At 28.9% G+C, this 14,386-nt stretch overlaps 2 protein-coding genes across 5 annotated transcripts in view; one reads left to right on the top strand and one right to left on the bottom strand.

Moving 5' to 3' along the window:
• Gprk2 (G protein-coupled receptor kinase 2) overlaps window positions 1–14,386 on the top strand; it is a 647,504-nt gene that overhangs the window by 360,655 nt on the left and 272,463 nt on the right. The gene's annotated exons all lie outside the window — the stretch shown is intronic.
• On the bottom strand, window positions 645–4,692 carry LOC142219873 (uncharacterized). Its single transcript, XM_075288643.1, has 2 exons — window positions 4,674–4,692; window positions 645–1,423 (listed from the first exon to the last, which is right to left on the bottom strand). Exons 1-2 carry the CDS (start codon window positions 4,690–4,692, stop codon window positions 783–785), a joined length of 660 nt encoding a protein of 219 aa, XP_075144758.1. The 3' UTR covers window positions 645–782.

The raw sequence follows: 14,386 nt of genomic DNA, 5'->3' as shown, positions 1-14,386 counted from the left end.
TGCGTTTGCAGATGAGTATTGAAATGATTTCAATTCTGTGAGTAAGTTTGATTATATTGCATGTGTCTGTTACACAATGTTAAACCATACATTGAAAATTAGAGATGTAAGTTTTCGTCACACCTAAATAAAGAAATAGTTTAAACAAATCACGTAGATAATCGGATATATCGTAACAAATTGAAGCAATTGACTGTGACTCACATGAAGGATAATTTGAATAAAATATCAGTTAATATAACTGGATAATGAGAAAATAAAACTGATAGTCCTATTTTAGTATTTTGCCCACTGTGATTAAAACCGACGAACGTTAGGTTTGGTTTGGTGGCAGCCCGATGTATCAGGCTCACTTAGACTATATTGTGATACCACAGTGGTAAACTCCTCTCCTATCACTGAGTGCTGCCCGATTCCATGTTAAGGTCAATGACAAGGGACCTCCTTTTCAACAGGTTGGCTGATAAGTCCCCGGTCTGACACATAGATGGCGTCGCTAGTATTAAATGCATATTATTTTTATATAATATGTAACGTGGTTTTCTTCGTGGGCTGAGGTAGGCCAATGGCCGTCCAGGGTCGCTTTCAAGGATCCACAAACCTTAAATAATAACACAATACTTTGATTCTTTTGCGGGGTTTTATTGACGATTCTTACTTATATACGATACAATTGTGGGTAAGGGCAATGATCGGGCTGAAGGGGCGACGACGACTGGTGGGGTTTCGGCTGTGAATTGCGGGCTGGATTGGGTCGGACGATGACGAAGACTCGTGCAGCGCTAGTTGATGAATGGGTAATGTTGCTTGACGACGATGATAATGAAACGGTGTCGGTGAAATGACTGGATACGATGATGGACAGTGTCGGTGACAGGACTGGGTGACGACCGTAAGTAGTATGGAGTTGACGGTGGGGTCGGGCCGACGGTGTTCGTGTACGGTGATAACGATGGTGTCAAGCCGACGTTGATCGTGTGCGGTAATGACGGTGGTATCGGGCTGGTGGTGTTCGTGTACTGGGATGACGATGGTGTCGGGCCGACGATGCTCATGTACTGGGATAACGATGGTGTCGGGCCGACGTTGATCGTGTGCGGTGATGACGGTGATATCGGGCTGGCGGTGTTCGTGTACGATGATGACGATGGAGTCGGGCCGACAATGTTCGGGTACGGTGATAACGATGGTGTCGGGCCAACGTTGATCGTGTGCGGTGATGACGGTGGTATCGGGCTGGTGGTGTTCGTGTACGATGATGACGGTGGAGTCGGGCCGAAGGTGTTTGTGTACTGGGGTGACGATGATGTCGGGCCGATGGTGGTCGTAACTGATGATGACGATGATGTCGGGCCGAGGAAGAGGGGAAAAGGAAAGGGAAAGGATTCGGCTATACTAGTACCCGTTTGATGCGGACGAACCGCTGAAGCGAACGAATCGCGGATGCGGACGAACCGCTGAAGCGAACGAATCGCGGATGCGGACGAACCGCTGAAGCGAACGAATCGCGGAAGCGGACGAACCGCGTTAGGAGGGTGTTAGTATAGCCGGGAAGGGGGGAAAGAAAGGGAGGAGAGGAGGTGGTGGGAGCGCTAATCTACTACATAATTATGAAGCGAACGAATAGAAAGACAATTATATTTTTATCAAATGTTTTTTTTTTTTTTTTTTTTTTTTTTTTGTTTCAAATTATGCATGGAAAAGATCGAGGGCAGTGATGGCTTCAAACAATTAACCACGAAAGTAAGCTGGATTTCAGAAACTCGAAAACTGTTTGACCCTGGAAGTCGGGGACCCTCGTTTCCAGCCACAACGTAACAGGTTGGCTGATAAGTCCCCGATCTAACAAATAAAAACACATTTTTTTGTCAAAATTCGTTTTTATTATTCAACATAGTTCCCTTCAAGAGCGATACGACGATTATAACGACCTTCCAATTTTTTGATACCATTTTGGTAGTACTCCTTCGGTTTTGCCTCAAAATAGGCCACAGTTTCGACGATCACCTCTTCAATTTCTTTCCCTGCGAGCATCCTTTTGAGGTCTGAGAACAAGAAAAAGTCGCTGGGGGCCAGATCTGGAGGATACGGTGGGTGGGGAAGCAATTCGAAGCCCAATTCATGAATTTCTGCCAATTCATGAATTTTGCCGCGATTTCGACCTTCAAATGCTCCAATAACGCCATATATTTAATAGTCACTGTTGATGGTTTTTACCTTCTCAAGATAATCGATAAAAATTATTCCATGCGCATCCCAAAAAACAGAAGCCATTACTTTGCCAGCGGACTTTTGAGTCTTTCCACGATTCGGAGACGGTTCACCGGTCGCTGTCCACTCAGCCGACCAGCCAGGGCTGCCAATAAAATTTCACGAAAAATCGTCACGTTTTCCGAAAAAATCGTCATAATCGTCACAAAAACCGCAATGTAAATAATATTAAAACAACCAAATTCATTTTTGGTAAAAACAAAAATATTTATTTCACAAAAAACCGAAAATTAACACAACTATGCATTTCAACAACAAAAGCATCATGAATTCAGTTTTGTATAAAAATAATATTAAAAAAATTTATGCAATGCTATGCTATGGAATTCAAAAAATCATATATAAAAATTATTTTTTAATATATAATATACTTCAGTAAGTTTTTTATGTATGTGTTCCCCGTTTTTTTTTTTTCAAAATTTCACAATTTGCAAAATTTTTATTAAAAACAAAATTTTGCAAAAATTTTCTTAGAAATACAATTTTGCAAACATTTTCATAGAAATACATTTTTGCTAGAGAAAAAAATTGCCAAAAATGTTCTATACAAAAAAATTTTTGCAAGAATATTTTATAGAAATAAAAATGTACAAAAATTTTCTACAGATATAAAGTCTTGAGAAAGTTTTCTAAAGAAATAAAATTTTGACAATTTTGACAAAATTTTCTATAGAAATAAAATTTTGACAAAATTTTCTACAGAAATAAAATTTTGACAAAATTTTCTAAAGAAATAAAATTTTGACAAAATTTTCTATAGAAATAAAATTTTGACAAAATTTTCTACAGAAATAAAATTTTGACTAAATTTTCCAAAGAATAAAATCTTCACAAAATTTTCTATAGAAATAACATTTTGACAAAATTTTCTACAGAAATAAAATTTTGACTAAATTGTCTACAGAAATAAAATTTTGACAAAATTTTCGACAGAAATAAAATTTTCACAAAGATTTTGACAATATTTTCTATAGAAATAAAATTTTGACAATATTTTCTATAGAAATAAAATTTTTACAAAATTATCTATAGAAATAAAATTTTGACAAAATTTTCCATAGAAATAAAATTTTGACAAAATTTTCTATAGAAATAAAATTTTGACAAAATTGTCTATAGAAATAAAATTTTCTATAAAGATAAAATTTTGACAAATTTTCTATAGAAATAATATTTTGACCAAATTTTCTATTGAAATAAAATTTGGACAAAATTTTCCAAAGAAATACAATTTTGACAAAATTTTCTAACAAATAAAATTTTGACAAAATTTTCTATAGAAATAAAATTTTGACAAAATTTTCTATAGAAATAAAATCTTGACAAAAATTTCGATAGGAATAAAATTTTCACAAAGTTTTCCATAGAAATAAAATTTTGACGAAATTTTCTATAGAAATTAAATTTTGACAAAATAATTTATAGAAATTAAATTTTAAGAAAATTTTCTATAGAAATAAAATTTTGACAAAATTTTCCATAGAAATAAAATTTTGACAAAATTTTCTATAGAAATAAAATTTTGACAAAATTTTCTATAGAAATAAAATTTTGACAAAATTTTCTATAGAAATAAAATTTTGACAAATTTTCTATAGAAATAAAATTTTGACAAACTTTTCTATAGAAATAAAATTTTGACAAAGTTTTCTATAGAAATAAAAGTTTGACAAAATTATCTATAGAAATAAAATTTTGACAAAGTTTTCCATAGAAATAAAAGTTTGCCAAAATTTTTCTATAGAAATAAAATTTTGACAAAGTTTTCTATAGAAATAAAATTTTAACAAAATTTTCTATAGAAATAAAATTTTGACAAAGTTTTCTATAGAAATAAAATTTTGACAAAATTTTCTATAGAAATAAAATTTTGACAAAATTTTCTATAGAAATAAAATTTTCTACAGAAATAAAATTTTCTATAGAAATAAAATTTTGACAAAATTTTCTATAGAAATAAAATTTTTACAACATTTTCTATAGAAATAAAATTTTGACAAATTTTTCTATAGAAATAAAATTTTGACAAAATTTTCTATAGAAATAAAATTTTGACAAAGTTTTCTATAGAAATAATATTTTGACAAAATTTTCTATAGAAATAAATTTTTGACAAAGTTTTCCATAGAAATAAAATTATGACAAAATTCTTCTATAGAAATAAAATTTTGACAAACTTTTTTATAGAAATAAAATTTTGACAAAATGTTCTATAGAAATAAAATTTTGACAAAATTTTCTATAGAAGTAAATTTTATCATAACTAAATTTTTTTTATATACTAACAACAAATGTATTGGTTTGTCATATAGACCGATTTCCCGATTTGATTTCTTGTTTTGTCTTAATTTTCCGATTTACATAAATTTGGAAATCTAGAGGTATTTTAGGTCTACAAATACTTGTGTCGAAGCGTATCATTTGAACCAATTTTTTTGAGGTAATATGTATCTTAAAATCCACCTAAAATTCTATTTATTATACCCTCCACCATAGGATGGGGGTATATTAACTTTGTCATTCCGTTTGTAACACATCGAAATATTGCTCTAAGACCCCATAAAGTATATATATTCTGGGTCGTGGTGAAATTCTGAGTCGATCTAAGCATGTCCGTCCGTCCGTCCGTCTGTCCGTCTGTCCGTCCGTCCGTCTGTCCGGCTGTCCGGCTGTCCGTCCGTCTGTGGAAATCACGCTAACTTCCGAACGAAACAAGCTATCGACTTGAAACTTGGCACAAGTAGTTGTTATTGATGTAGGTCGGATGGTATTGAAAATGGGCCATATCGGACCACGTTTACGTATAGCCCCCATATAAACCGATCCCCAAATTTGGCTTGGGGAGCCTCCCGGAGCAGCAAAATTCATCCGATCCGGTTGAAATTTGGTACGTGGTCTTAGTATACGGTCTCTAACAACCATGCAAAAATTGGTCCATATCGGTCCATAATTATATATAGCCCCCATATAAACCGATCCCCAGATTTGACCTCCGGAGCCTCTTGGAGGGGCAAAATTCATCCGATCCGATTAAAATTTGGTACCTGATGTTAGTATATGGTCTCTAACAACCATGCAAAAATTGGTCCATATCGGTTCATAATTATATATAGCCCCCATATAAACCGATCCCCAGATTTGACCTCCGGAGACTTTTGGAGGAGCAAAATTCATCCGATCCGGTTGAAATTTGGTACCTGATGTTAGTATACGGCCTCTAACAACCATGCAAAAATTGGTCCATATCGGTCCATAATTATATATAGCCCCCATATAAACCGATCCCCAGATTTGACCACCGGAGCCTCTTGGAGGAGCAAAATTCATCCGATCCGGTTGAAATTTAGTACGTGGTCTTAGTATACGGTTTTTAACAACCATGCAAAAATTGGTCCATATCGGTCCATAATTATATATAGCCCCCATATAAACCGATCCCCAGATTTGACCTCCGGAGCCTCTTGGAGGGGCAAAATTCATCCGATCCGGTTGAAATTTGGTTAGTTTACGGCCTCTAATAACCATGCAAAAATTGGTCCATATCGGTCCATAATTATATATAGCCCCCATATAAACCGATCCCCAGATTTGACCTCCGGAGCCTCTTGGAAGAACAAAATTCATCCGATCCAGTTGAAATTTGGTACATGGTGTTAGTATATGGTCTATAAAAACATGCAAAAATTGGTCCATATCGGTCCATTATTATATATAGTTCCCATATAAACCGTCCCCAGATTTGACGTCCGGAACCTCTTGGAGAAGCAAAAGTCATCCGATAAGGTTGAAATTTGGTACATTTTGTCAATATATGGCCTCTAACAGCCATGTAAAAATTGGTCCATATTGGTCTTTAGTTATATATAGCCGATGACTTATTACACAAAAATTGGTCCATATCGCCAAAAATAATCTACCAAAACTTTATTTCCATAGAAAATTTTGTCAAATTTTATTACTATAGAAAGTTTTGTCAAAAATTCATTTCTATAGAAAGTTTTGTCAAAAGTTTATTTCTATACAAATGTTTGTCAAAATTTTATTTCCATAGAAAATTTTGTCAAAATTTTATTTCTATAGAAAATTTTGTAATCTACCAAAACTTTATTTCCATAGAAAATTTTGTCAAATTTTATTACTATAGAAAGTTTTGTTAAAATTTCATTTCTATAGAAAGTTTTGTCAAAAGTTTATTTCTATAGAAATGTTTGTCAAAATTTTATTTCTATAGAAAATTTTGTAAAAAATTTATTTCTGTAGAAAATTTTGTCAACATTTTATTTCTATACAAAATTTTGTCAAAATTTCATTTCTATACAAAATTTTGTCAACATTTTATTTCTATAGACATTTTTGTCAAAATTGTATTGCTATAGAAAATTTTGTCAACATTTTACTTCCATAGAAAATTTTGTCAACATTTTATTTCTATAGAAAATTTTGTCAAGTTTTTATTTCTATAGAAAATTTTGTCAAATTTTTATTTCTATAGAAAATTTTGTCAAAATAGATTATATACGTATTTAATCGGCCTTTTTTTGTTTAATATATACCCCGTATGGGCTAACTTACAATTTAGAAGACAGTGTTAAAAAGTTTTACGATTCCTTGCCATCGGCAAGTGTTATCGCAACCCAAGTAATTCGATTGTGGATGACAGCCTTTAGTAGAAGTTCCTACGCAATCCATGGTGGAGGGTACATAAGATTCGGCCTGGCCGAACTTACGGCCGTATATACTTGTTTTTAATTAACCCGCTACGATGAGGCGCTTTTAACAGAAAACTTGATGTCAATTTAAGTTTTTGTATAAAATGATGCCTTTAATGAAGAAAAATAATGATGCTTGCTTACAAGAATTTCTAGTCATATTTTGGCGTTTGAAGCAAATTGTAAATATGCCTACACAACTGGATGACAAACTGTGAGGAAAACAGAAAATATTTAATCAAATTGAATTGAAATACAATCTTCCATCTCCACAAATTAAGATATTCTAATTTGATGCTAAAAGCGTATTATTAATAGGAAAAGAGGAGAGAAAATGGAATAGAATAAAGGAAAAGAAGACAAATTATTTTCCTTCATTATTGTTTAAGTACTTTTCACAAAATTAAAATACAAAATCTCTACAATTCACTCGGCGTACGTCGTCAGTTGGTTTCGTTCTCAAATAGAAATGCTGTAACTAGGTAAAATATTACACAACCGAAATAATATAACAACATAACAACAGATTTAATTTTTTATATGTAAATGTTTTCAATTGTAAATCTCAATTACTTTGGAAAGGAAATTGTATTTTTTACGATCTTTAAATTCCCCACCATAGGCTTATTATAATTTTTTATTAGTTTCTTGAGTTATAAGATATTTATTAGCTGAATCAAGTACACCTAACATTGATGCAAAGAAAAATTTTCCAAAACATTTTTGATTTATAGAAATACTCTTTAAATTAGATAAAATAATAAATCTTGGGATTAAAGGCTTATTATGAGTACTTTGCATCTTTGGTTTAAAGTTTTTGTTTTTATAACCTACGCTACACTGTGGAACGCGGTATTATAAGTTAGTGCATGTGTTTGCAACACCCAGAATGAGACGAGATAGACATATGGTGTCTTTGGCAAAATCAGTAATGATTAGGTTGACACTTTTGTGCTTTTTTAGATACATTTCGACTGCCAAAATCACCGTGGCACCACCATCTACATAGAGTGATTCTGTCCTAATTGTAAACGTTTCTCAGATATCAAATCAACTCTAAAAATTATAAATAGCAGACCTTGAAGATATAAACATATTCCAAGATGACAATGTTTTAGTTTTTATTATAAGTCCTCAACTTTTTTGAGAGGAATATTGACTATACCACCTTCTTCCGCAAATGTGAAACGTGAAATGCGATTTTTTCCGCCACACTGCGGAAAAGAGTATTATAAGATACTGTATATATTTGAAATGCCCAGAAGGAGACGAAATATATGTCTAGCAATATTGCTTAGAGCTTGCCCCTGAGCCGGTTGCCACAGTTGGTAGAATAAAATTTTGACAAAATTTTCTATAGAAATAAAATTTTGACAAAATTTTCTATAGCAATAAAATTCTGACAAAATTGCCTATAGAATTAAAATTTTGACAAAATTTTCTATGGAAATAAAATTTTGACAAAATTTTCCGTGGAAATAAAATTCTGTCTAAATTTTCAATAGAAATAATATTTTGTCAAAATTTTCTATAGAAATAAAATTTTGACAAAATCATCTATGGAAATAAAATGTTGACAAAATTTTCTATAGAAATAAAATTTTGACAAAATTTCCTATAGAAATAAACTTTTCATAAAAAAATTCTAAAGAAATAAAATTTTGACAAAATTTCCTATAGAAATAAAATTTTGACAAAATTTTCTATTGAAATAAAATTTTGACAAAATTTTCTATAGAAATAAAATTTTGACAAAATTTTCTATGGAAATAAAATTTTGACAAAACTAAAACTAAATAAAATTATGTCAAAATTTTCTATAGAAATAATTTTTTGTCAAAATTTGCTATAGAAATACAATTTTGACAAAATTTTCTATGGAAATAAAATTTTGACAAAATTTTCTATGGAAATAAAATTTTGACAAAATTTTCTATGGAAATAATATTTTGACAAAACTTTCTACGGAAATAAAATTTTGACAAAACTAAAACTAAATAAAATTATGTCAAAATTTTCTATAGAAATAATATTTTGTCAAAATTTGCTATAGAAATAAAATTTTGAAAACATTTTCTATGGAAATAAAATTTTGACAAAATTTTCTATGGAAATAATATTTTGACAAAACTTTCTACGGAAATAAAATTTTGACAAAATTTTCTATGGAAATAAAATTTTGACAAAATTTTCTATAGAACTAAAATTTTGACAAAATTTTCTATGGAAATAAAATTTTGACAAAACTAAGACTAAATAAAATTATGTCAAAATTTTCTATAGAAATAATATTTTGTCAAAATTTGCTATAGAAATAAAATTTTGACAAAACCATCTATGGAAATAAAATTTTGACAAAAGTTTCTATGGAAATAAAATTTTGACAAAATTTTCTATAGAAATAAAATTTTGACAAAATTTTCTATGGAAATAAAATTTTGACAAAATTTTCTATGGAAATAAAATTTTGAAAAAATTTTCTATGGAAATAATATTTTGACAAAACTTTCTACGGAAATAAAATTTTGACAAAACTAAAACTAAATAAAATTATGTCAAAATTTTCTATAGAAATAATATTTTGTCAAAATTTGCTATAGAAATAAAATTTTGACAAAATTTTCTATGGAAATAAAATTTTGACAAAATTTTCTATGGAAATAATATTTTGACAAAACTTTCTACGGAAATAAAATTTTGACAAAATTTTCTATGGAAATAAAATTTTGACAAAATTTTCTATAGAACTAAAATTTTGACAAAATTTTCTATGGAAATAAAATTTTGACAAAACTAAGACTAAATAAAATTACGTCAAAATTTTCTATAGAAATAATATTTTGTCAAAATTTGCTATAGAAATAAAATTTTGACAAAACCATCTATGGAAATAAAATTTTGACAAAAGTTTCTATGGAAATAAAATTTTGACAAAATTTTCTATAGAAATAAAATTTTGACAAAATTTTCTATAGAAATAAAATTTTGACAAAATTTTCTATAGAAATAAAATTTTGACAAAATTTTCTATGGAAATAAAATTTTGACAAAATTTTCTATTGAAATAAAATTTTGACAAAATCATCTTGGAAATAAAATTTCGACAAGATATTCTGTGGAAATAAAATTTTGACAAAACTCTCTATGGAAATAAAATTTGGCAAAATTTCCTATCGAAAAAAATTGCTGACAAAATTTTCTATAGAAATAAAATTTTCATAAAAAAAATTCTAAAGAAATAAAATTTTAACAAAATTTTCTATAGAAATAAAATTTTGACAAAATTTTCTATGGAAATAAAATTTTGACAAAATCATCTATGGAAATCAAATTGTAGAGAAAATTTTCTATAGAAATAAAATTTTGACAAAATCATCTATGGAAATCAAATTGTAGAGAAAATTTTCTATGGAAATAAAATATTGACAAAATTTTCTATGGAAATAAAATATTGACAAAATTTTCTCTGGAATTACAATTTTGACAAAATTTTCTATAGAAGTAAAATTTTGACAAAATTTTCTATGGATACAAAATTTTGACAAAATTTTCTATGGATACAAAATTTTGACAAAACTTTCTATAGGAATAACATTTTGACAATTTTTTTTTTAATAAAATTTGACATAATTTTCTATGGAAATAAAATTTTGACAAAATTTCCTATAGAAATAAAATGTTGACAAAATTTCCTATGGAAATAAAATTTTGACAAAATTTTCTATAGAAATAAAATTTGACAAAGCTTTCTATAGAAATAAAATTTTGACAAAAATTGTGACAAAATTTATTTTGTAAATAAAATTGTGACAAAATTTTAATTTTTTTTCTAAAATATAGAATTTTAACAAAATTTTCTATAGAAATAAAATTTTGACAAAATTTTCTATGGAAATAAAATTGTGACAAAATTTTCTATGGAAATAAAATTTTAACAAAATTTTCTATGGAAATAAAATTTTGACAAATCTTCTATGGAAATAAAATTTTGACAAAATTTTCTATGGAAATAAAATTTGGCAAAAATTTCTATGGAAATAAAATTTTGACAAAATTTTCTATGGAAATAAAATTTTGACAAAATTTTCTATGGAAATAAAATTCAGTCAAAATTGTTTATAGAAATAATATTTTGTCAAAATTTTCTATAGAAATAAAATTTTGACAAAATTTTATATGGAAATAAAATTTTGACAAAATTTTATATGGAAATAAAATTTTGACAAAATTTTCTATGGAAATAAAATTTTGACAAATCTTCTCTGGAAATAAAATTTTGACAAAATTTTCTATGGAAATAAAATATTGACAAAATTTTCTATGGAAATACAATTTTGACAAAATTTTCTATAGAAGTAAAATTTTGACAAAATTTTCTATGGATACAAGATTTTGACAAAACTTTCTATAGGAATAGCATTTTGACAATTTTTTTTTTTTTTTAAATAAAATTTGACACAATTTTCTATGGAAATAAAATTTTGACAAAATTTCCTATAGAAATAAAATGTTGACAAAATTTCCTATAGAAATAAAATTTTCACAAAATTTTCTATAGAAATAAAATTTGACAAAGCTTTCTATAGAAATAAAATTTATTTTATAAATAAAATTGTGACAAAATTTTAATTTTTTTTCTAAAATATAGAATTTTAACAAAATTTTCTATAGAAATAAAATTTTGACAAAATTTTCTATGGAAATAAAATTGTGACCAAATTTTCTATGGAAATAAAATTTTGACAAAATTTTCTATGGAAATAAAATTTTGACAATTCTTCTATGGAAATAAAATTTTGACAAAATTTTCTATGGAAATAAAGTTTGGCAAAAATTTCTATGGAAATAAAATTTTGACAAACTTTTCTATGGAAATAAAATTTTGACAAAATTTTCTATGGAAATAAAATTCTGTCAAAATTGTTTATAGAAATAATATTTTGTCAAAATTTTCTATAGAAATAAAATTTTGACAAAATCATCTTGGAAATAAAATTTTGACAAAATATACTATGGAAATAAAATTTTGACAAAACTTTCTATGGAAATAAAATTTTGACAAAATTTCCTATCGAAATAAATTGTTGACAAAATTTTCATAAAAAAAAAATCTAAAGAAATAAAATTTTACAATTTTGGGATTATTTGTTTGGCTTGAGGTCATGGACTAATGAAAAATGCTGGTGTTAATGTTTTTCATTACTTTTTATTGAAATATTGCTGTTCTCGGATATTTCGATACACCATCGGTGATCATCTTCAGCGAGATATTATATTTTACAAAGTAATAGACTTTCTCCTTACAATGCTCATGTCTAAAAAAAACAAAAAAGAAATAAAATTTTAACAAAATTTTCTATAGAAATAAAATTTTGACAAAAATTTCTATAGAAATAAAATTTTGACAAAATCATCTATGGAAATCAAAAAGAAAATTTTCTATAGAAATTAATTTTTGACAAAATTTTCTATAAAAATAAATTCTTGACAAAATTTTCTATAGAAATAAAATTTTGAAAAACAAAATTTCTTAGAAAATGGTAAAAAATATTGCCCAAATCGGTTTATCATTCCTGACCTGAGTCCTTCTACGGACATGGCGTCCGTCTGTCTGTGAACACATTTTTGAAATCAAAGTCAAGTTTGGTCCAAGCGACTACACATTTGGCACAATTATATGTTTTTTGGCTCAGAATAGAATCCTATTGCATCTGGAAGAAATCAGTTCAGTTGTAGATATATATCTTTCGCCCGATATCTACTAATATGACCCCAGAAGCCAGAATTTCAAACTGATTTGCTTTAAGTTTTCCACAAGGAGTGCAATTGATAGTGTCGTAAAGTGTGCCGAATTTTGTTAAAATCGGTTCAGATTTAGATATAGCTCCCATATATATGTTTTTCTTATTACGGCAAAAATGGTCAATATTCCAAAATTTTGCTTGTAAAATCGGCACTACTAAGTCGTAAACTTTTAAGAATGACTTTAATTTTCCTATTCTTCTAAAATACATATCTATCAACCGATAAATCATAAATACACTTTTGCAAAGATGCCTAAAAAATGCTTCAGATTTAAATGTTTCCCATATTTTTTTTTACTACCATTGTGTTCCACCCAAAGGCATTAGCCGTCTTAAATTTTAAGTCGATAGATTTTGTAGAAGTCTTAACAAATTTTATCCAGATCGAGACATATCGAAAAATGTGGATCTACAAAGTGGCCCCTGTCCGACTTTAGACTTTCCTTACTTGTTTTAATTAGGACAACATTTTAACTTTGTTTCTTCAGATATGCGTTAGAATGCATTAAAGTTCATAAAAAAAATGTTAAAATTTATTTATTGGTCAAAATATCACATAATTTCTTAATTCGCATCCAAAACACTGAATTCGCATAACATCTTAAGAAGTGATGCAAATTCAGTGCGTCGGCTGTTGAAATGGTGGACATCCGTCCTATGACAAGCCAATGTTAAATTCATCGCTTCTGTACCACTTTTGCACCACTTCCGGATCCAAAAACAACATTTTCAGTACATTTTTTTTTTGCTGGGTAAGTGATTCGTCTTAAAACTCGGAATCACTGAATGAGTTATGTCTTAAAGGCAGCCCTACTTCAATACTCCTCTTCTCTGGTTCGGAAACAATAGCAAACTTATTAGTGTTAAGAGAAAATCTTTGGCACCGGACAATCTTTTGTTTCGACGAATTGGGCAGCACTTCTTTCTTTTTATTTTTCTTCGCAATTTTCTTAGAGTGACCGTTCCATGGGTTTGCCTTAGAAAATAGACAACCCAACCTATTTCATTATATCAGAATATGTCATTTAAAATCTCCTGGCGAAGGACCAAAATTTCCCCACCTTAACCTCATGCCAAAATGCAGGTCCAGCAGCAACACTTTTATGCGCCACAAGAATTAAGGATGGCTGACAGTAATCTTCGTCTGTCTGCCTTAGTGTGCCTGCTGTTAATACTAATTAGTAGCTTGGACTCATTTACGCTTCTAATTAGCCATAGAATCAACCAAAAATAATCAATACTAATAATGCCATTACACACACGCACACACACACATCCATGCAGACAGGCAGGCATAACAATGAATTGTGTTTTATTACCTTGGGATGTGGGTACATGGCATCATACACACACACACACACACACACACATGAATACACTCACCCACGTACATATGGTTTGGCACACGCGTGTAAAAGCCATTTATCCTGAGATAACGGGAAATGTAAGCGTCCTGTTAAATTGGATTTCGATTTTAATTAGTCTACATCATGTAATTGCCAGAGATTATGGAATACATCACCACCTGTTCCAGTAAATACATCTACATTGTGGTTGTTTTTTATGTTTTAATGTAAAACGTTAATCATAGATATTTGATTG

The sequence above is a fragment of the Haematobia irritans genome, chromosome 1 (assembly GCF_050003625.1).
Source record: "Haematobia irritans isolate KBUSLIRL chromosome 1, ASM5000362v1, whole genome shotgun sequence".
Taxonomy (NCBI): Eukaryota; Metazoa; Arthropoda; class Insecta; order Diptera; family Muscidae; genus Haematobia; species Haematobia irritans.
Note: the sequence above shows the minus strand (reverse complement) of the source record. Positions and strands in the feature narration are given on the sequence as shown.